This window comes from Mobula hypostoma, chromosome 16 (assembly GCF_963921235.1).
Source record: "Mobula hypostoma chromosome 16, sMobHyp1.1, whole genome shotgun sequence".
Taxonomy (NCBI): Eukaryota; Metazoa; Chordata; class Chondrichthyes; order Myliobatiformes; family Myliobatidae; genus Mobula; species Mobula hypostoma.
In genome coordinates this window covers 5,657,304-5,678,005 of record NC_086112.1, presented here as the reverse complement: position 1 = coordinate 5,678,005, position 20,702 = coordinate 5,657,304, and the positions used below count along the sequence as shown (strand labels likewise).

General features: G+C 42.6%; 1 protein-coding gene across 1 annotated transcript in view; it reads right to left on the bottom strand.

Annotated features, from left to right (window-relative positions):
* Positions 1–14,129: 14,129 nt before the first annotated feature.
* Positions 14,130–20,702, bottom strand: part of LOC134357511 (arrestin domain-containing protein 3-like) — a 70,018-nt gene continuing 63,445 nt past the window's right edge. The window contains exon 7 of the mRNA XM_063069132.1: positions 14,130–15,502. Within this exon, the coding sequence (XP_062925202.1) occupies positions 15,453–15,502 (50 nt within the window). The 3' untranslated portion in view covers positions 14,130–15,452. The remainder of the gene's footprint in view (positions 15,503–20,702) is intronic.

Genomic DNA, 20,702 nt, shown 5'->3' with positions numbered 1-20,702 from the left:
TCTTCAGGCTCCTGTACCTCCTCACGGATTGGTAGCATTGAGAAGAGAGCATCTCCTGGCTGATGAGGATCCTTAATGATGGATGCTGCCTTTTTGAGGCATCACCTTTGGATGCCTTCCACAATGGTAGGGAGGCCTGTGCCCATGAGGGAGCTGGCTGAGTTTGCAACGTTTGGCAGATTTTTCCTATCCTGTGCAGTGGCCCCTCCACACCAGAAGGTGAAGCAATGGTGAACCAGAGGGTGGAGGGGGAGGTGAGGACACTGAAGGATACAACCCTGAACTAATTACATAACTTACAGACTGTTTAAAGGACTCTTTATGACTCATGTACTCAATATTTTCAATACTCAATTTGTCTTCTTTTGCAGGTTGCTTGTTTGTGAGTTCTTGTGCACACAGTTTTTCATAAAGTCGATGGTATTTCTTTATTTTGCTGCATATGCCCACATATGTTGACATATATGTACTTTGATAATGAATTTTAATTAGTATCTGATTTTCTTCTTTCTATGAGCTGGTTATCACATTGTAGAATCTATGTTATTCTTCCTTGCTTCCTCATACACTATCAAAGTTCAGCCTGAAGTTACCGGAACGGCATAAAACTTGTCAACACTTACTGAGGAAGTTAATCCTTGCTCAAAACAATCGAAGCTGAGTTTGAGGTTTATTGTGGTTTTTTTTTAATATATATTTTCCGGCTTTTGTTCTGTTCTGTGTGTATTTTAATTGAGCTAACTTTTTTTTTACTTATTTTTTTACTGTTTTACAATTAGCTGATCCTTTTCATATTTATACCTTTTTTTTAGGGAGCGTATACCGGAAGTCATGGGGGTAGTTTTAGCGCTTGCTTCTTTCTGGCGGGTCTGCTTTAGATTTTGCCTTGGAGTCTTGGGGTGGGGGGTGGTGGGAGGGGCTTCACGTTTTAGTTTGTTTCTCTTTGGGCTATATACATTATTGAAGTACTGGTTGCGTCCTTTTCCCCGGTATCTTTTGTATGTTCTGTTTCCTCTCCGGGTTTGTGGGTCGCGCCTATTGTCAATCCTCCTTGTTGTGGGTTGACTTTAGGATTTATGGAGTCTATTATTAATTTTGTCTCCTGGAATACTAATGGTCTTAATCATCCTATTAAAAGGAAAAAAGTTTTTAAAGTGTTCCGGAGACTTAAAGCACAAATTTTATTTTTACAAGAGACCCATGTACGGAGGGGGGACAGACTACGTTTTTTCAAATTCTGGAAGGGACAACAATTTCATTCGAACTCCAATGCTAAGATTCGAGGCGTCTCTATTTTTATAGATTCCTCAGTTACTTTTATACAACAGGATATTATCTCTGATCCGAATGGTAGATTTTTATTGGTTAGTGGTTTACTATTTAATAAAAAAGTAGTTTTGGTTAATGTTTATGCTCCTAATATGGATTGTCCGGAATTTTATAAATCATTGTTTGATCAGTTTCCGAATTTGAACGAGTTTTCATTGATTTGGGGCGGAGATCTTAATACCTGTTTATCTCCAGCTTTGGACCGTTCGGCTCCTTTACGGACTTTACCTAATAAATCTGCAAATTTGATTAATTTTTTCCTTTCTGATTCTGGGTCGACGGACATTTGGCGTTTTCTGCATCCTCAGGAAAAAGATTTTTCCTTCTTTTCACATGTTCATCATTCCTATTCAAGAATTGATTATTTTTTCATTGATTCTCGTCTCATTCCTTCAGTGATTAAATGTGATTATGATTCTATAACCATTTCGGATCATGCTCCACTTAAGCTTTCTATTAAAATTATGGCCAATATACCAAACATAGACAATGGCGTTTTAATTCGCTGTTGCTTCAGGACTCGGACTTTGTTAATTTTATGAATGAACAGATTGAGCTTTTTTTTACAATTAACCATACAGAAGATATTTCGGTTAACACTCTTCGGGACACTTTTAAAGCCTATATTCGGGGTCAGATTATTTCGTATTCCGTTGCTTTGAGGAAGAAACAGAAGCAGGAGGAGATGGCAATTGTGGACAAGATTAAAGAAATTGATAAGAAATATGTTATGGCTCCTTCTGAGGAGCTATACAAACAAAGAACTGAACTTCAAATGGAACACAGTTTACTACTCTCGTCCTCGATTGTAAACCAATTAAAGAAAACAAGAAGTGATTTTTATGTTCACAGTGATAAAATTGGCAAGCTGCTGGCTAATCAATTGAAATCTAATTATGTTAAATCTCAAATCAATCAGATTTATAACCAAAATGATCGATTGATATTGGATCATGTGGGGATTAATCAAACCTTTTGTGATTTTTATTCTTCTTTATATCAATCAGAGTCTCCTCGAGATTCTAAATATATGAATGATTTTTTAGATAAGTTAGACTTCCCTCAGATTTCACAGGATATGTCTTCTTTATTAGATACTTCCATTACAATGGATGAGATTAAGAATGTTATTTTTTCTATGAATCTGGGGAAAGCTCCTGGCCCTGATGGGTTTACCGTTGAATTTTATAAATGTTTTGCTTCTTTATTGATTCCTTGGCTCTATAAGGTTTTTGAGGCTTCTTTGAAACTTGGTAAACTTCCGGAATCTTTTAATAGAGCATCAATTTCTTTAATACTAAAGAAGGATAAAGACCCTGCTCAATGTGCATCTTATAGACCAATATCTTTATTAAATGTTGATTCTAAAGTTTTTTCTAAGTTATTAGCAAATAGACTAGAAAAAGTACTTCCTTCTATTATTTCGGAAGACCAAACGGGTTTTATTAAAGGTCGTTACTCTTTTTATAATATTCGTACATTGTTAAATATCGTTTATACTCCCTCACAAAATGTTCCTGAGTGTGTTATTTCTTTAGATGCCGAGAAAGCTTTTGATAGAGTAGAATGGCCTTATTTATTTAAGGTGCTTGAAATGTTTAATTTTAGCTTGAAATTTATATCCTGGATTAAACTGTTATATCACTCCCCTGTAGCCTCGGTTCGTACTAACTCTTTAAACTCACCTTTTTTTCCTCTCTTTCGTGGTACTCGACAAGGCTGTCCTCTTAGTCCCCTATTATTTGATATTGCATTAGAACCTCTTGCAATTGCTATTCGAGAATCTTCAAATATTACTGGGATAACTCGGGGATTAAAGTCCCATAAATTATCACTCTATGCTGATGATTTACTTTTATATATTTCTAATCCTGAGAGATCCATTCTTGCTGTTTTAGAGTTATTAGCACAATTTGGTCTTTTCTCAGGTTATAAATTAAATCTTAGTAAGAGTGAACTTTTTCCGATTAATAAACATCTTCCCTTATATTATAAATTTCCATTTAAATTGATTAATAATTACTTTTCATATCTTGGGATTAAAATTACTTGTAAACATAAAGATTTATTTAAGACTAACTTTTTACCATTAATAGACCATATTACTCAACTTTCATCTAAATGGTTTCCCTTATATTTAACTTTGATTGGTCGTATTAATGCAGTTAAGATGTTTTTTTTGCCAAAATTTTTATATGTGTTTCAGGTATTACCAATTTTCGTTCCTAAATCTTTTTTTGATAAAGTTGACTCTAAAATTTCTTCATTTATTTGGCAGAATAAGAATCCGAGACTGGGTAAAATACATTTACAGAAAGCTAAGAGAGATGGAGGTTTAGCATTACCTAACTTTAGATTTTATTATTGGGCTATCAATATTCGACATATGAAATTTTGGTTACTTGACCGGGACATACTATCTATTCCTAAATGGGTAGCATTGGAATTACAATCTGTTCAGGGTTATACACTTGGTTCTATTTTAGGTTCCTCTCTTCCTTTTGATTCGAAACGCCTTAAGCAGGTCTCTAACCCGATAGTTAAATATGCTTTGCGCATTTGGTTTCAATTCAGAAAATTTTTTGATCTTAATCAATTCGGGTTAGCGATTCCTATTTTAGGTAACATATTTTTTCCTCCCTCTTTTACGGATCGCGCTTTTCAAACTTGGAAGACTAAGGGTATTTTACGGTTTTTGGATTTATTTTTAGATGGTTCCCTTATGTCTTTTGAACAATTATCTAATAAATATAACTTATCAAGAATACATTTTTTTAGATATTTACAAGTTAGAAATTTCCTAAGTACTATACTTTCTTCCTTTCCAATGCTTCCTCCTATATATATTTTAGATTCGATAATTAACCTTAATCCATGTCAGAAAGGTGCATCGGCTATGATTTATAATATTATTATGAAACTTAGGAAAGCTCCATTTGATAAGATTAGGGTAGATTGGGAACAGGAATTGGGGCTTACCATTTCTGTGGATGATTGGGGGCAGATTTTACAATTAGTTAATACTTCCTCTATTTGTGCTAAACATTCCCTAATTCAATTTAAAGTGGTTCATAGAGCACATATGTCCAAAGATAAGTTAGCGCGTTTTTACTCGCATATTAATCCTTTCTGTGATAGATGTTCGGGGCAGATAGCCTCTTTAACTCATATGTTTTGGTCTTGCCCTACTTTGGAAACTTTTTGGAGAGATATTTTCAATATTATTTCTAAGGTATTAAATATAGATATCTCTCCTCACCCTATTACTGCTATCTTTGGACTACCTAAAATTTCTAGTAATCTTTCCCCTTCAGCCCGTAGAATGATTGCATTTCTTACTTTAATGGCGAAAAGATGTATTTTACAACATTGGAAAGAGCTTAATGCTCCAACTACCTTTTTTTGGTTTTCTCAGACGATTTTATGTTTGAATTTGGAGAAAATTAGAAGTAACCTTTATGATTCTTCATTTAAATTTGAACAGATTTGGGGACCTTTTATTCGATATTTTCATTTAATGTAATATTTACCCTTCTTGTTTTTTTTCACTGTTTTAATGGAGGTCGGGATTGAGGACGTGATTTTAAGTTTAATTCTGTTTGGTTTCAAGTTAGCCCATTGCTTTGCCTTGCTTTTAGTTAGCTGCACGGTGGGTTTTTTTTGGGGGGGTTTTTTTTTCCTTTTTTTTCCATTGATATATATAAAATTTAGTATACTATTATGTTATCTTGGTTTCTTATGCTTAAATTACATTGTTTGTAGTATTTTCTTTTTGGTATTGTTATCTTTTGGAATTTTATTATACTTTAACATTGTATTAATGTTTATATGGCTTACCTTTTTTGTATACTTACTCAATAAAAAGATTTAAAAAGAAAGAACATCAGCAAGACCAAGGAGCTGATAGTAGACTTCAGGAGAGGGAAACCAGAGGTCCATGAGCTGGTAATCATCAGAGGATCAGAGGATGAGAAAGTCAGTAACTTTACAAACAATGACCTCACCTTAAGGACTCTTTATCTTGTTATTTCTTGTTCTCATTATTTACTGTTATTTATTCACATTTGCATTTGCACAGTTTGTTGTTTTCTATACTCTATTTGATCTTTCATTGATCCTGTTACAGTTACAATTGTAGAGATTTGCTTAGTATGTGTGTAGGAAAAAGAATCCCAGGATTGTATGTGGTAACATATTTGTACTCTGATAATAAAATTTACTGTACTTTGAAAAAAAAACAATCGAAGCAACAGAAAATCTACAGACACTGAAAACCAAAGCAACACACACAAGATGCTGGAGGAACTGGGCAGGCCAGGTGGTATCTATGGAAATGAATAAACAATCAATGTTTCAGGTCGGGACCTCAGCTCTTCTTTCAAGTCCTGATGAAGGGTCTTGGCCCAAAACGTTGACTGTTTTACTCTTTTCCACAAATGCCACCTTGTCTGCTGAGCTCCTCCAGCATTTTGTGTGTGTTGCCTCAACCCAATGCAAAACTCCTTTTGGAAATTTAAGTAACTATAACCAACACAATATAAAGCTTCATAACTAATAGAAAGTATTACAACCAACTACCATTGTACTCCAGCGATCATAGTTTTTTCTCTTAACCTTAACCTGAACTCAAATTGAATTCAAGCCAGCAGTCATTCAAAGGAGTTTACCTGATGTCTGAGTCAGTGATCGATCTTGTCCACAGTCTTTAACAAGTTGCACTCAGCTTGCCCGACACACCCCCATGGTAAACCATATATACATGTTGTAACTGGGTTACCTGTCTGGACACACCCCTCTGCTGACTGCTCCTGTGGCTCCTCCCACAGACCCCTGAATAAAGCCGATTGTGCCACTGCTCCTCCCTCAGTCTAGGGGCAGATACTCAGCATGGTTGAGGTCACATTTTACTGTTAATAAAAGCCTTTCAGTATTTACTCTACTTCCAGTCTTTTGGAGTAATTGATAGAGCATCAATTTTATTAGCAGTAATTCTAAAGCATGGAACACGTTCTGAGATCCAACAAGTTATACCTCGACCCGCAAACACCTGAAGCCGGAAACGCTCTCGAACTCTGGCTGGCCTGCTTCGAATCATACCTGGAGGAGATTGAAGTGACCAAGCCCACCGTGAAGCATAGAGTTCTGCTCTCCAAGGTCAGTCCACGGGTCTACTCGATGATCAGAGACCAGCCGAGCTACGACGGTGCGATGAGCACCCTCAAAAGACAATATCTGTGGCTGGTAAACACCGTCTATGCGCGACATTGCTTAGCAACACGGCAGCAGCGGCCTGGAGAGTCGAGCGCTGAGTTCGTCCGGGCCTGACAGACACTCGTGCAGACCTGCAATTGCCGAGAACTGACGGCTCAACACCACGCGGAACTCCTAGTAAAAGACGCCTTCGTCACAGGGACCAGGTCAGTGTATGTGCGCCAGCGGCTGCTGGAACACGCCGATCTTACCTTATGTTCGGCGATTGAACTGGCTGACATGCTGGAGGCTGCTCTGCACAACTCTGACGCTCTCCAGGCACGCGATCTCCTGACGGCCTCGTGGACGCCGCAGACCCCGCAACCCGCCGGCGAATTGACCTCGGCTGCTGCCAGTCACGAGTCCGCGAAGTGCTACTTCTGCGGACTCGAGAAGCACCCCCGGAAACGCTGCCCGGCCCGAGAAGCTACCTGCTCCAGCTGTGGAAAGAAAGGCCACTTTGCCAAGGCCTATAAGTCCAAACTGCGAGCGGGATCAAGCAGCACCACGTGTGAGGCATGGGGGTCGCCATCTTGCCTGCCGCCATCTTGCATGCACGCCACCACCACGTGCGAGATGGGGGGGGTCGCCATCTTGCCTACACGCCGCCACCACGTGCGAGACATGGGGGTGGCCATCTTACGACCCAGCAGTGCTCACCAAGCACCCCACCACGCCGGACCAAGACAGCAACTCAACTCTGGCCTCCGTGACCCTCGACCAAAGCGCTCCCCACCAGCTCGCAAGGTCAATGATGGATATCCTGGTGGAGGGGTGCAGGACAAGCTGCCTGTTTGACACGGGCAGCATAGAGAGTTTTATCCACCCGGACACGGTACAGCATTGCGGATTTGCGATACGGCTGGTAAGTCAGAGGGCCGCCATGGCTTCCGGGTCGCATACAACAGACATCCGGGGGGATTATGCAGTGACAGTAGTGGTGCAGGGCACAGAATATCGAGACTTTACATTACTGGTCATGCCTCAACTGTGTGCCCCTGTGCTGTTGGGGCTCGACTTCCAGAGCCACCTGAAAAGTGTGACGATGGAGTATGATTAGCCCCTCCCACCAATCACTGTTGGAAATCCTCAGTTTTGTAGGAATATGTCACATACCCCGCTACTGACCACACACACACACACACACACACACACACCGACCCGCGCATCCTACCCAACATCATGCCAACTGCCGCACTACCAACGCCACTTGCGGCCTCTCCACCCTCAGGATCCCTCCCCCACCGCTGTTCGCCAACCTGACCCCTGACTGTAAACCTGTGGCAACTAAAAGCAGGAGGTACAGCGTGGGGGACAGAGCCTTCATTAAGTCGGAGGTGCAGCGGCTGCTCAGGGAGGGGGTCATTGAGACAAGCACAAGTCCTTGGAGGGCGCAGGTGGTCGTTGTTCAGAACGGGTTGAAAAATAGGATGGTTGTGGACTATAGCCAGACCATCACTAGGTTCACGCAGCTCGACGCGTACCCTCTACCCTGCATCGTGGATATGGTCAATCAGATAGCACAGTACAAGGTGTACTCGACCATAAACCTAAAATCCGCTTACCATCAGCTCCCCATCCGCCGGGAGTACCGCCCTTACACTGCCTTCGAGGCAGACGGCAGGGTTTATCACTTCCTGCGTGTCTCCTTCAGTGTCACAAATGGTGTATCTGTCTTCCAGAGGGAAATGGACCGGATGGTGGACCAGTGCCAACTGAAGGCCACGTTCCCATATCTGGATAACATCACCATCTGCGGTCACAACCAGCAGGATCACGACAACAACCTCCAAAAATTTTTCTAAGCGGCCAAAACTTTCAACCTCACCTATAACGAGGACAAGTATGTGTTCGGAACCACCCGACTTGCTATCCTTGGGTGTGTCGTGGAGGACGGAGTCATTGGCCCTGACCCCCCTGTTGGAACTCCCTCTTTCCAACGCCCTCAGAGCCCTCAAAAGGTGCCTGGGCTTCTTTTCATATTACGCCCAATGGGTCCCTAACTACGCAGACAAGGCCCGCCCCCTGGTCAAGTCCACCACATTTCCCCTCTCAGACGAGGCCTGCGCGGCCTTCAGCTGCATTAATGGGGATGTTGCCAAAGCAGCAATGCGTGCGGTGGATGAGGCCATTCCCTTCCAAGTAGAGAGTGATCCCTCTGACTTCGCACTGGCTGCTACCCTCAACCAGGCAGGAAGACCGGTGGTGTTCTTCTCCCGCACCCTTCAAGGCCCTGATATTCGGCACTCCGTGGTGGAGAAAGAGGCCCAGGCCATAGTGGAAGCTATTAGGCACTGGAGGCACTATCTCGCTGGCAAAAAGTTCACCCTGCTGACTGACCAGCGCTCAGTTGCATTCATGTTTAGTAACCAACAGTGGGGCAAAATCAAAAATGATAAAATTCTGAGGTGGAGAATCGAGCTCTCCACCTACAACTATGACATCATGTATAGGCCTGGGAAGCTCAATGAGCCCTCCGATGTCCTATCCCAGGGAATGTGACCAGTGCGCAGATCGACCGGCTATATGCCCTACATGTAGATCTTTGCCACCCAGGGGGTCACCCGGCTTTTCCACTTCGTGAAAACCCGGAACTTGCCTTACTCCCTTGAGGAGATCAGGACGATGACCAGGGACTGCCAAGTCTGCGCAGAGTGCAAACCGCACTTCTACCGACCCAAAAAGGCACAACTCATCAAAGCCACTCGCCCCTTTGAGCGACTGAGTGTTGACTTTCAGGGCCCCCTTCCCTCCACCAACCGCAATGTGTACTTTCTTAACATTATCGACGAGTACTCGCGGTTCCCGTTCGCCATCCCCTGCCCCGACACCACTACCACGTCAGTTATAAAAGCCCTGTGCAAGCCCTTCACTCTGTTCGGATACCCATGCTATATCCACAGTGACAGAGGGTCCTCATTTGAGTGATGAGCTGCGCCAATACCTACTAGCTAGGGGAGTTGCAACTAGTAGGACCACAAGCTGTAATCCCCGGGGGGAATGGACAGGTGGAGAAGGAGAATGCCACGGTGTGGAAAGCCACACTCTTAGACTTCAGGTCAAAGGGACTGCCGGTATCCTGCTGGCAGGAGGTCCTTCCCGAGGCACTCCACTCCATCCGCTCCCTGTTATGCACGGCCACCAATGCCACCCCTCATGAGTGACTCTTTTCTTTTCCCAGAAAGTCGACCGCTGGGACCACCCTACCAACTTGACTGATGTCCCCGGGGCCAGTGCTGCTCCGGAAACATGCGAGGAGCAATAAATACTCCCCGATGGTTGAGAGGGTTCACTTACTTCATGCGAACCCCCAGTATGCCTACGTGGTTTTACCTGATGGGCGGGAGAACACGGTCTCCATCCGCGACCTGGCGCCCGCAGGAGCTCCGGGCCCCTAACCTGAACACTCCATGGTGACTATTAACCCCGTACCCACCGATGTATATACCCACGAGACACTGCGCACTCCAAGCCCTACACAGACACCACACGACACTCCCATACCGGGCATGACGCACACGCATGAGGGATTACCGACGCCTAACGTGCTGACACCTCAAGTCAGGCTGGAACCAGCACAACCACCGTTGCCGGTGCAATTACCAGCGGTGCTACGTAGATCACAGCGATGGACTCGACCGCCTGATAGACTTGACCTGTAAATATACTTGTTTTTAAATATTGTCAGTCGCTTCACCCCACGGGACTCTTTTTAAAGAAGGAGGGGTGAATGTGGTAAACCATATATATATGTTGTAACTGGGTTACCTGTCTGGACAGGCCCCTCTGCTGACTGCTCCTGTGGCTCCTCCCACAGACCCTGAATAAAGGTGATTGTGCCACTGCTCCTCCCCTCTGTCCAGGGCAGATACTCAGCATGGTTGAGGTCACATTTTACTGCTAATAAAAGCCTTTCAGTAGTTACTGTACTTCCAGTCTTTTGGAGCAATTGATAGTGCATCAACCCTTTGGCAAAAGATTGATGCAATCAGCTAACACTTTACTTTTGTATTCAAAGATACAGCATGGTAACAATGAGCCAGCACCATGTGACCCATTAACTTGCCGATTGGGCAAGTTTGATTTGGCAGTCCTGCCGAAGGGTCTCTGCCCGAAATGGTGACTGTACTCTTTTTCATAGATGCTGCCTGGCCTGCTGAGTTCCTCCAGCATTTTGTGTGTGTTGCTCAGATTTCCAGCATCTGCAGATTTCCTCGCTTGTGATTTAATGTTTCAGGCACAGGATTGATGAAGATGATAGATACATGTTTCCTTTTATTCTTCATCCATTCTTTTGTTTTTTAATCTCTTTATATTCTGGTAGTATTCCAGGTCCAGCTGAATCTGGACAGACTTGTAGAGACACAAGAAAGCCTTGTATCAGTAGCAACACACACACAATGCTGGAGGAACTCAGCAGATCAGGCAGCATAAAGCATAGACATAGAAGCAGAATTAGACCATTCAGCCCATTGAGTCTGTTCCACCAATCCAGCATTATCCTTCTTTTGCCTTCTCATTGTAAACTTTGCCGTCCTTAATAATAAAGTACCTAACAACCTCTGCTTTAAATATAGCCACTGACTTGCCTCCACACCATCCGCTCTTCAATAAAAATGAATAAAGAGTCAACATTTTGGACCAACACTCTTCATCGGAACTGAAAAGGAAGAGGGAAGAAGCCAGAATAAGAAGGTGGAAGGAGAACAAACTGGCAGGTGGTAGGTGAAGCCAGGTGAGTGGGATGAAGAAAGAAGCTGGGACCTGATAGATAGAAGAGGTAAAGGGTTGAACAAGGAGGACTGGAGAGTGGACTATGGGAGAAAGAGAAGGAGGAGGGTCACTAGGGGAAGTTGAGGAAGGAGAAGAGGTGTCTTAAACCCGTAAACAATTTCATGATGCTTAACCTGCATTATAGTAGATGGAATACATTTTCCTGAATAGTCACTATTGTAATCCATGTAACAATGGGATCTAGGATCAGCCATGATGAAATGGCGGAACAGACTCAATGGGCTGAATGGCCTAATTCTGCCCCCATGTCTTATGGTCTTAGTGTAAAGGGTTAACTGATGAGCGTTTGGTGGCTCTGGGCCTGTACTCGCTAGAGTTTAGGAGAATGAGGGGGGATCTTATTGAAACCTCTCAAATATTGAAGGGCCTAAATAGACTGTATGTCGAGAGGGTGTTTCCTATAGTTCCTATAATCTCTTTAGCCAGTGGTGAATCTGTGGAATCCAAGTCATTGTGTATACTTAAGGCGAAAGTTGATAGGTTCTTGATTAATAAGAGTGTGAAATGTTATGGGCAGAAGGCATAAGAGTAGGGTTGAGAAGGATAATAAGTCAGCTATGACTGAATGGCGGAGCAAACTCGATAGGCCAAATGGCCTAATTCTGCTCCTGTGTCTTATGTAATCCGGAAATACGTAATCAAACAAAATCAGAGAAAAGAAGAAAAAGTAGGAGCTTTTAACCCCAATACTGAGCGTAGAACATTCAAAGACAATAATAAAGAAAACAAAGCCAATAGATTAGAGTGAAACTGATTTTACGAAGCTGGGAAATAGAAGATAAGAAGTTAAACACACTGACAAGTAACGATGCAAATATTATGCTGAGAACATTTCACGAGGTGTTCGGAGTTCATAAAAAATAGATTTGTTGAAAAGAACAAGTGAAACATTCAACACACATAAAAATTGCTGGTGAACGGAGCAGGCCAGGCAGCATCTATAGGAAGAGGAACAGTCGACGTTTCGGGCCGAGACCCTTCGTCAGGACTAACCAAAGGAAGAGCTAGTAAGAGATTTGAAAGTGGGAGGGGGAAGGGGAGATACAAAATGATAGGAGAAGACAGGAGGGGGAGGGATGGAGCTAAGAGCTGGAAAGTTGATTGGCAAAAGGGATATGAGAGGATCATGGGACGGACGGGAGGCCTAGGGAGAAAGAAAGGGAGAGGGGGGAAGCCCAGAGGATGGGAAAGGGGTATAGTGAGAAGGATGGAGGGAGAAAAAGGAGAAAAAGAAAAAAATATGTAATAATAAAAGATAAATAAATAACGGATGGGGCATTAACAGGTTAGAGAAGTCATTCACAAGACTCCATGCATGAATTAGTCATAAGCAAAGGCATACTTTCAAAATGTAGACACCACCAGCTGCACAGTGAAAAAATATGGAAGGAAATGGAAAGAACGAAGAAAGTCAACTTAGAAGGTAAAAAGGATTTAAGAAATTAAATTAAAGGTATATTAAAGCAATACTTACAAGGTTGATATCAAAAATGTGGGAGTTCATATATTTAAAAAAGGTGTTGGTACAGATCTTTTTTCTCTTAACAATCTAATTTTATTTTATTTAGGGATACAACACATTAACAGGATCTTGTTACCACAAGCCTGCACTGCCCAATTACACCCATGTGACCAATTAACCAACTACCTGGTACATCTTTGGACTGAGCGAGGGAACTGTAGCTCCCAGAGGAAACATACGAGGTCACAGGGAGAACGTACAGCTTCCTTACCGAAAGTGATGAGAACCAAATCTGGATCGCTGGTACCCCCAAAAATGTGGAATGTTCATGAATATGCAGGATCTTCTTTATGTTGTTCCAGTATTGCTGAAATGAGCAGAATGTAACAGTGGAGGACTTTAAAAATATAAAAAAGCTGTAATGAAATGCCTCCACCTGTCGGGAAAGAGCCTCTTTAGAGAATTTAGAACGTCAATAACAAACCTAAAACGCAAACAACAGGAATTCTGCAGATGCTGGAAATTCAAGCAACACACAAAAACCTAAGAAGGGAATTTAAATAAAATTTCTTTGGCCAAGGAGTGGTGGGAATGTGGAATTCACTACTCTATGGTGATGGTTGTGGCAAATATGTACTGTGCAAAAGCCTTAGGCATGTATATATACTGTAGTTAGGGTGCCCAAGCCTATAGCTAGGATGCCTAAGTACTGTATTTGGCAAAGTGGAGTGGAGAGTGAGTTTGTAAACTTGGTAGGTGCAGAGGATGTTGGGAACAGTGAGGGTGGAGTGCCACAGAAGATGCATGAGACAGGTGGCAAAAGAGTTTGGGGGCAGGGGCTGGCATGGATGCAGATACACCCAGCTCGGAGACACCAGGCAAGGTCATTTGATTCCAGACAATCAGTTTATTGATCATTACAGAATGTCTCTCTGGTGCTTCCCACTTCCACACATCTCCCTTCCCTTTTTCCCAACCATGATTCCCTTCTTCCTGTCCCCATCCCACTCTCAGTCCACAGTAAAGACCCAGATCAGCATCAGGTTTCATTTTCATTTTTAAATCTTTTTATTAATATATAGTCTTCTACAGCTATAAAATACAGAAATTCAACAAATTAGTATACATATAATTAATAAAGCTGAAAAAAAACATATATGCTAATAGGAAAAAAAATTATAAAAGAAGGAAAAAAGAGAACCCCAGCTAACTAAAAAAAAACTCCACTAACTATAACACAAAAAAAGAGAAAAAACCCATTAGGAACCAACTCCCGGAGCAATACGTCTTACAATAATTTATGTATATAAAAGAAGAAAAAGAAAACAACAACCGCCAAATCACATTTATATAATGTAAAATTGGAAGGAAACCATATAAATTGATTCAAATTAAATGATAATATTTAGCAAAAGAGCCCCACCTTCTGTCAAAATCAAATCGGGGATCAAAAGTTCTACTAATTTTTTCCAAACTAAGACATAACATTACTCGGGAAAACCATTGAGTTAGTGTAGGAGCAGAGATATCTTTCCACTTTAATAAAATAGCTCTTCTTGCCAACAATGTAATGAATGCAATTACATGTTGGTTTGAAAATGAAATACCCTGAATGTGATGTGGAACTATTCCAAATAGAACAGTCAATGTATTAGGTTGTAAATTAATTTTCAAAGCTTTAGAAATTGTAGAAAATAAAGATTTCCAAAAAGATTTCAATGAGGGACATGACCAGGACATATGTGACAAAGTAGCTACTTCATTTTCCCAACCATGATTCCCTTCTTCCTGTCCCCATCCCACTCTCAGTCCACAGTAGAGACCCAGATCAGCATCAGGTTTATCATCAGCCATGTATGCCATGATTTTTTTTGTGGCAGTACAGTGCAATACATGAAATTAGTACAGTATTGTCCAAAGGTATTAGGCAACCTTGCTATATACACATACAAACACACAAGACCATTAGACATGGAAGCAGAATTAAGCCATTTGGTCCATTGAATGTGCCGAAGAATTTTGCACATAACTGTACATTGAAGAGGTTGAACAAACAGAATAAGAACAGAGGAGTATGCCGGCAGATTCAGCTGCGTCTAGAGGTTCAATTGGACATGTCGTATTAAAGAACTTGTATAATGCAACCTATCTTAAAAAATCTGCTCCAGTTTAATTACTGCTATATACATTGCAGATTCATGGGTACAGAATGTACATAAATGTAAGACATCAGTTGATGATATTATGACAACACAAACATACACATTTGTAATGTATCAACTCATTAAAAATTAAGAACGTTTATAACTTTCTCTGAAGGTTAATAGAAAATTACACCAACATATTGAAGAACACTATTGTTGAAGTGTACTGGCTAATGTGCAAGTATTTTATTGTCTGTTAATATCATTCATAAAGATAATAAAATACAAATGCGATATAGTACAATGAATGATTTTTTTTGTTTCAAGCTTATTGTGTTTTTAAGTAGAAGACACTTTCCTGAGGAATTGTACTATACCAAAGGACAGAGGAGCCAACTAGACATCATATATCCGACCCTGCAGGATTCATTTAATCTTCATTCCGTGATACCTCTGAAGACTTTTCATTCCCTTCATGAGTAGAAGCCAGTATTCTTGTTGTTCACTATAAACCCAGCACGTACTGAAAAAGTAGAAAATTAAACCATTAACTATCTACCAATATACAATCAATTGTCTCATTTGAGTTTGACTCGCATTCCAAACAACCCACCCAGCAATCCAACCAAAATCCATCTGCCCTACCTCAGGCAGGTTCCGCAGAGCTACACACAGGCCTGAGGCTGCAATTGGTTTTAAAACATGAATTGAAAACTAAAATTAATGTAAATAAATCAAATAAAGTAATTAAATTATAAAAATTAAACAAAATAATAATCACTCACTTAAACGTTTGCATACTTAATGCATATTATGTTAATTTCCAGGTAGTAATATTACTGTATATGTTATGTGTGTGTTATATGTACTGTGTGGTGCACCTTGGTCTGGAGGAACATTGTTTTGTCTGGTGGTATACATGTGTACAGATGAATGACAATAGACTGAACTTGAACTTGAAGTCATGCACAGGCAGAGTGAACTACTTGAGTGAATATCTCCAATCTGAGGCCAGGCCATGGTGAAATGGTGAGATGATTCCCGTGCGTAAAGGCCTCTGTAATGTAAATACAGCTGCATAACCCTCGGACATCAAGATGGGCAAATGTGATTCTCCTTCTTTAACTTTCAGCATCTCATGTTCTTTCACGAAGGGGCACATTGAGTATACAGTTAGAATCAGATTTAATATCACTGGTATAGGTTTTGGAATTTGTTGTTTTGTGGCAGCAATACAATAGATAATACAGAAACAGTAAATTACAATTATATATGTATATACAGGATTACATTAAATAAGCAGTGCAAAAAGAGGAAAAATGGTGAGGTAGTGTTCATGGGTTTATTGTCCATTCAGAAATCTGATGGTAGAAGGGAAGAAGCTGTTCCTGAAACATAGAGTGTGTGTCTTCATGCTCCTGCACCTCCTCCATGATGGTAGCAATGAGAAAAAAGATATGTCCTGGGTGATGTGGGACTTCAATAACAGATGCCACCTTTTTGAGGCATTATCTATTGAAGGTGTCCTCAGTGCTGAGGGAGGTTGGTGCCCACGATGGAGCTGGCTGAGCTTACAACTTCTGGCAGTTTCTTCTGATTCAGTGCAGTGGCCCCTCCACACCAGACCGTGATGTAGCCCCTCCACACCAGACCGTGATGTAGCCAGTTAGAATGCTCTCCACAGCGTATCTGTCAAAATTTGTCAGTGCCTTTGGTAACAAACCAAGTCTCCTCAAGCTCCTAATGTATCAATATCTTTGGCCCAAGATCGATCTTCGGAGATGTTGACACCCAGGATTTTAGAGGAAAGGTCTTCTGGCTGTAGAACCAAGGTACGTCTCCTCTGACAACACAAGTAATCAAGATGAAATAGCAGCTAGGGGTGGTGGTGAAAAAGTCAAGGTTGGGCGGGTCAGTTTAGACTGCTGCCTGATGCTTTCCGGAACCCAGATTTAATCCTGACCTCACCTGCCATCTGTATGGCACTTGGTTCTTTTACATTTCAAAAATCAACTTTATTTGTGATAAAAATCTATACAAAAGGAATAAACAGTACAAGTCTTTATGAGAGAGACACAGAGACACACACATAGCACTCTGCCATGATGTGGCCCTCCTTCTCACGTCCAAGTGCTTCCTCTGTGTGCAGTAGCTGAAGGAGACAAGACTGTGGGTAGTTCTCCCAGCAATCGTGTGTTTTCAGCCGAGCATTCTGGTTCATTCTCACTTCCCAGATAGGTTAGTAGCCAACACTAACTTCTTCCTTAGTGCGGACAGGTGATAAAAGAATCAAATGGAGGTTGGTGCTATCAGTCAGGGGATGTTTACAATTACAGGTGGGGAACTCAGAAAAGTAGGGGTGAGACTGATGGGAACTAGTGTGCGCAATCGGGCCTTTTATCTTGCCAAACTAAATAGTAGAGATATCAACCTAAAAATTGTAATGTTGGGAAGTGAGTGTTTATGAAATATCCATTTTAACATTGTGTAAATAAATCTCAAGAATTTCCTGACAGTGAAGATCTTTGTACTCTTGCCATTCACCAGCCTGCCAAGTCTAGGACCAGAGGGCACAGCCTCAGAACAGAAGGAGGTCCCTTCAGAACAGGGATGTGGAGTAATTTCTTTAGCCAGAGGATAGTGAATCTGAGGAATTCATTGCTTCGGATGGCTGTGTAGGCCAGGTGATTGGGTATATTTAAATTGGAGGTTGATAAGTTTTTGATTAGTCAGGGCATCAAAGGTTAAAGGGAGAGGGTGGGCGAAGGGGTTGAGGGATAATAAATCAGCCACAATGGAAAGGCAGAGCAAACTCAAAAGGGCCAAATGGGCTAATGCTGCTCCTATCTTATGACCACAAGTTCACCCTTTCCCAAACAGATCCCCTAACAGCAACGCCCTCAATGGGGCAGACTCTAATCAGACTGACGTCCCAACATAGACACTATTGTGGGGTGGACACTAAATAATGCACATGGAAATGAAGAAAGAAATGCCCCAAGTTATAGGGATAGATTGAATAGTTTAGAACTTTATTCCCCTTGTACGTAGGAGAACGAGTGAAGATTTTAAAGAAGGATACAAATTTCTGATATGGTGTGCATTCAGCTTCTCCCTTTCAGGTTGTGTGAGATTAGACCTAGGGGTCATAGGTTAAGGAAGAAAGGTGAGATATTTAAGGGGAATCTGAGGGGGAACTTCATTCAGAGGGTGGTGAGAATGTGGAACTAACTACTAGTGGAAGTGCTGGATGTGGGTTCATTTCAAGATAGTTGAATATAATTTCCCATACACAAGTGTAAAGAAGAACGAAGTAATTATTACTCAGGATCTGATTTGTAACAGTTAGGAGAAGTTTTGGTAGGTACATGGATGGCAATGGTGTAGAGGATGATGGTCCAGGGCTGAGTCATTAGGACCTGGCAGATTAACAGTATGTCTAGACTGAACAGGCCTGGGGTGGACTTTGAACCACTGGGACTTTGCAGTTCTCCCTGTAACCCACAGCCCCATACTGTTTTTTCTCACTTCCCAGCAAAAATGATGATCAGGTGGGGCAGTGAGGGGGCTTAATACACGGCTAACCAGTCCTCCTATCCAGGTCCCCACCTTGCTCTGTCCCAATGAAGTCGCAGGTTCTTGTGTTTCTTGTATTTACTGACTGTGAATGCCCAGGAGAAAATGAATCTCAGGGTTGTATATGGTGACATATATGCATTTTGAGCTTTGATTGTACTTGGCAGTGGCTCACAAGAAGGTCAGTGGTTTAACTGCAACACTGGAGGTCAAGGGTGAACTCGGGATCCTGCTCTCTGGTACTGCCAGTATGAAGTTTGTTTGTCATAAATACAAGAGGTTCTGCAGATGCTGGAGGAACACAGGTCAGGTAGCATCTAGAGGAATAAACAGTCAACATTTTGGTTCAAGCATCTCCACTCCATCTTCCACAGATGGACTTTTACAGAGGCCAACCAGTTAAATTCCTATCCCAAATCACAGTTTGACATGTCAGTCCATGGCCTCCCCTTTTCCCATAATGAGCCCACTTTCAGGGTGGAGGAGCAAATCCTCATATTCCACCTAGGTAACCTCCAAACTGATGGCATGAACATTGACATCTCCTGCTACTTTTTTTCTTTTCCCCTCTCCCTTTATTCCCCAATCTGGCTTTTTATCTTTTCTCCTTATCTGCCTATCACCTCCTCCTCTCCCCATCTCCCACGGTCCACTGTCCTCTCCTATCAGATTCCTTCTCCAGCCCTTTACCCTTCCCATCCATCTGGCTTCACCTATCACCTTCTAGCTTTTCCTTTTTCCCTTCCCCATCTTTCTATTCTGATGTTTTCCTCCTTCCTTTCCAGTCCTGATGAAGGGTCTTGTGTCACACTGGCAGGGCATTGGGAGCAAGGGTGGACCCAAATGCAAGACACATCTTGTGAGGTTACTTAGATTTAGTTTATTGTTCGATACCAGGAGAGCTGGGCAGGAGCAGGAGTAGCGAACTGGACAAGGACTCAGGACTACGACTAGGCTGGGACAAGGGTCTGGGCTTGGACTCGGAATCGGCTCCCAGAACTAGAGGAGACATGAAGAGGCTAGGGTATGGACTCCGAGCCAGAGACTGGGCAAGGACCCAGTACCTGGGTCTTGCCTCGGGCTCGGACCCCAGAACCAGGCAAGGACATGACATGGGCTAGGGAGAGGAAGAACATGGGAACATAGAGCCTCAGTCTCGGGGAGCAGGTACATGGAGCCATGGATACCCACTCAGAACACAGAGTCGGGACCCCTCCTTGGGTACAGGATATAGGGCCGGGACTCACACACAGAACAGAGAGCCGGGACCCCTCCTCGGGTACAGGCCGGTGGGTTAACTGACAGACCCACCTCAGTGAGGAAACTTTGCAGGCTCGCTTTGGCAGGGGAGCTTGACAGGGTTGCTCAGGTGAGGAAAGGCGAATTACCAGCACTCGCTTCGGGCGGAGACTAGGCTTGCTCCGGCCAGATGACATTGGCACGCCATACCTTGGTGACTTTGCAAACGCTCCCACACCGAACGGCTGGAAGCCAGAGACTATAAACTACCGGTTCAGCCAAGTGTTAATTGCCTCTAATCACCAAAGTTGAGGGACATGGGAAAACAGGGAATCAACGGTCCGGATCGTAACGTAAACAAGCTAAATATAAACGGACCCCGATCCGGACCATGACATCTTGCCTTGAAATGTCAACTCTTCCTCACCCCCACCACCCCACCCCCCCCGCCCACCATAGCTGCTACCTGACTTTCTGAGTTCCTCCAGAAATTTATGTGTGTTGCTCTAGAGTTTGTATGGTCTCCTTTCCTTATGACTAGGTGGGATCTCCCAGTGCTGCAGTTTCTTCTCTCATCTGAAAGAGGTGCAGATTGATAGGCTAATTGTTCTTATTGCAAGAGTGATAGAAGAGAATAGGAATGGTTTAGTGTAGAATTTGTGGAAATGGGTTCTCTATGATGTATGGTGGGGTGGAGATGCATCTCTACCCAAGGAGGTGCAAGGCACTCCTTCCCTCTGCCATCCTGCAGGTCACACTTGGCCAAGTGTAGCACCTGCTTACCACCCACTTTCCCCGATCAGGGTCACGTGAAGCCATGGGAGCAGGCGGTGGATGGCCGCATGTACAGCTGGTGCATATCACTGACTACAGGCAGACAATCTCTGAAGAGAATTGATAATGGCTGG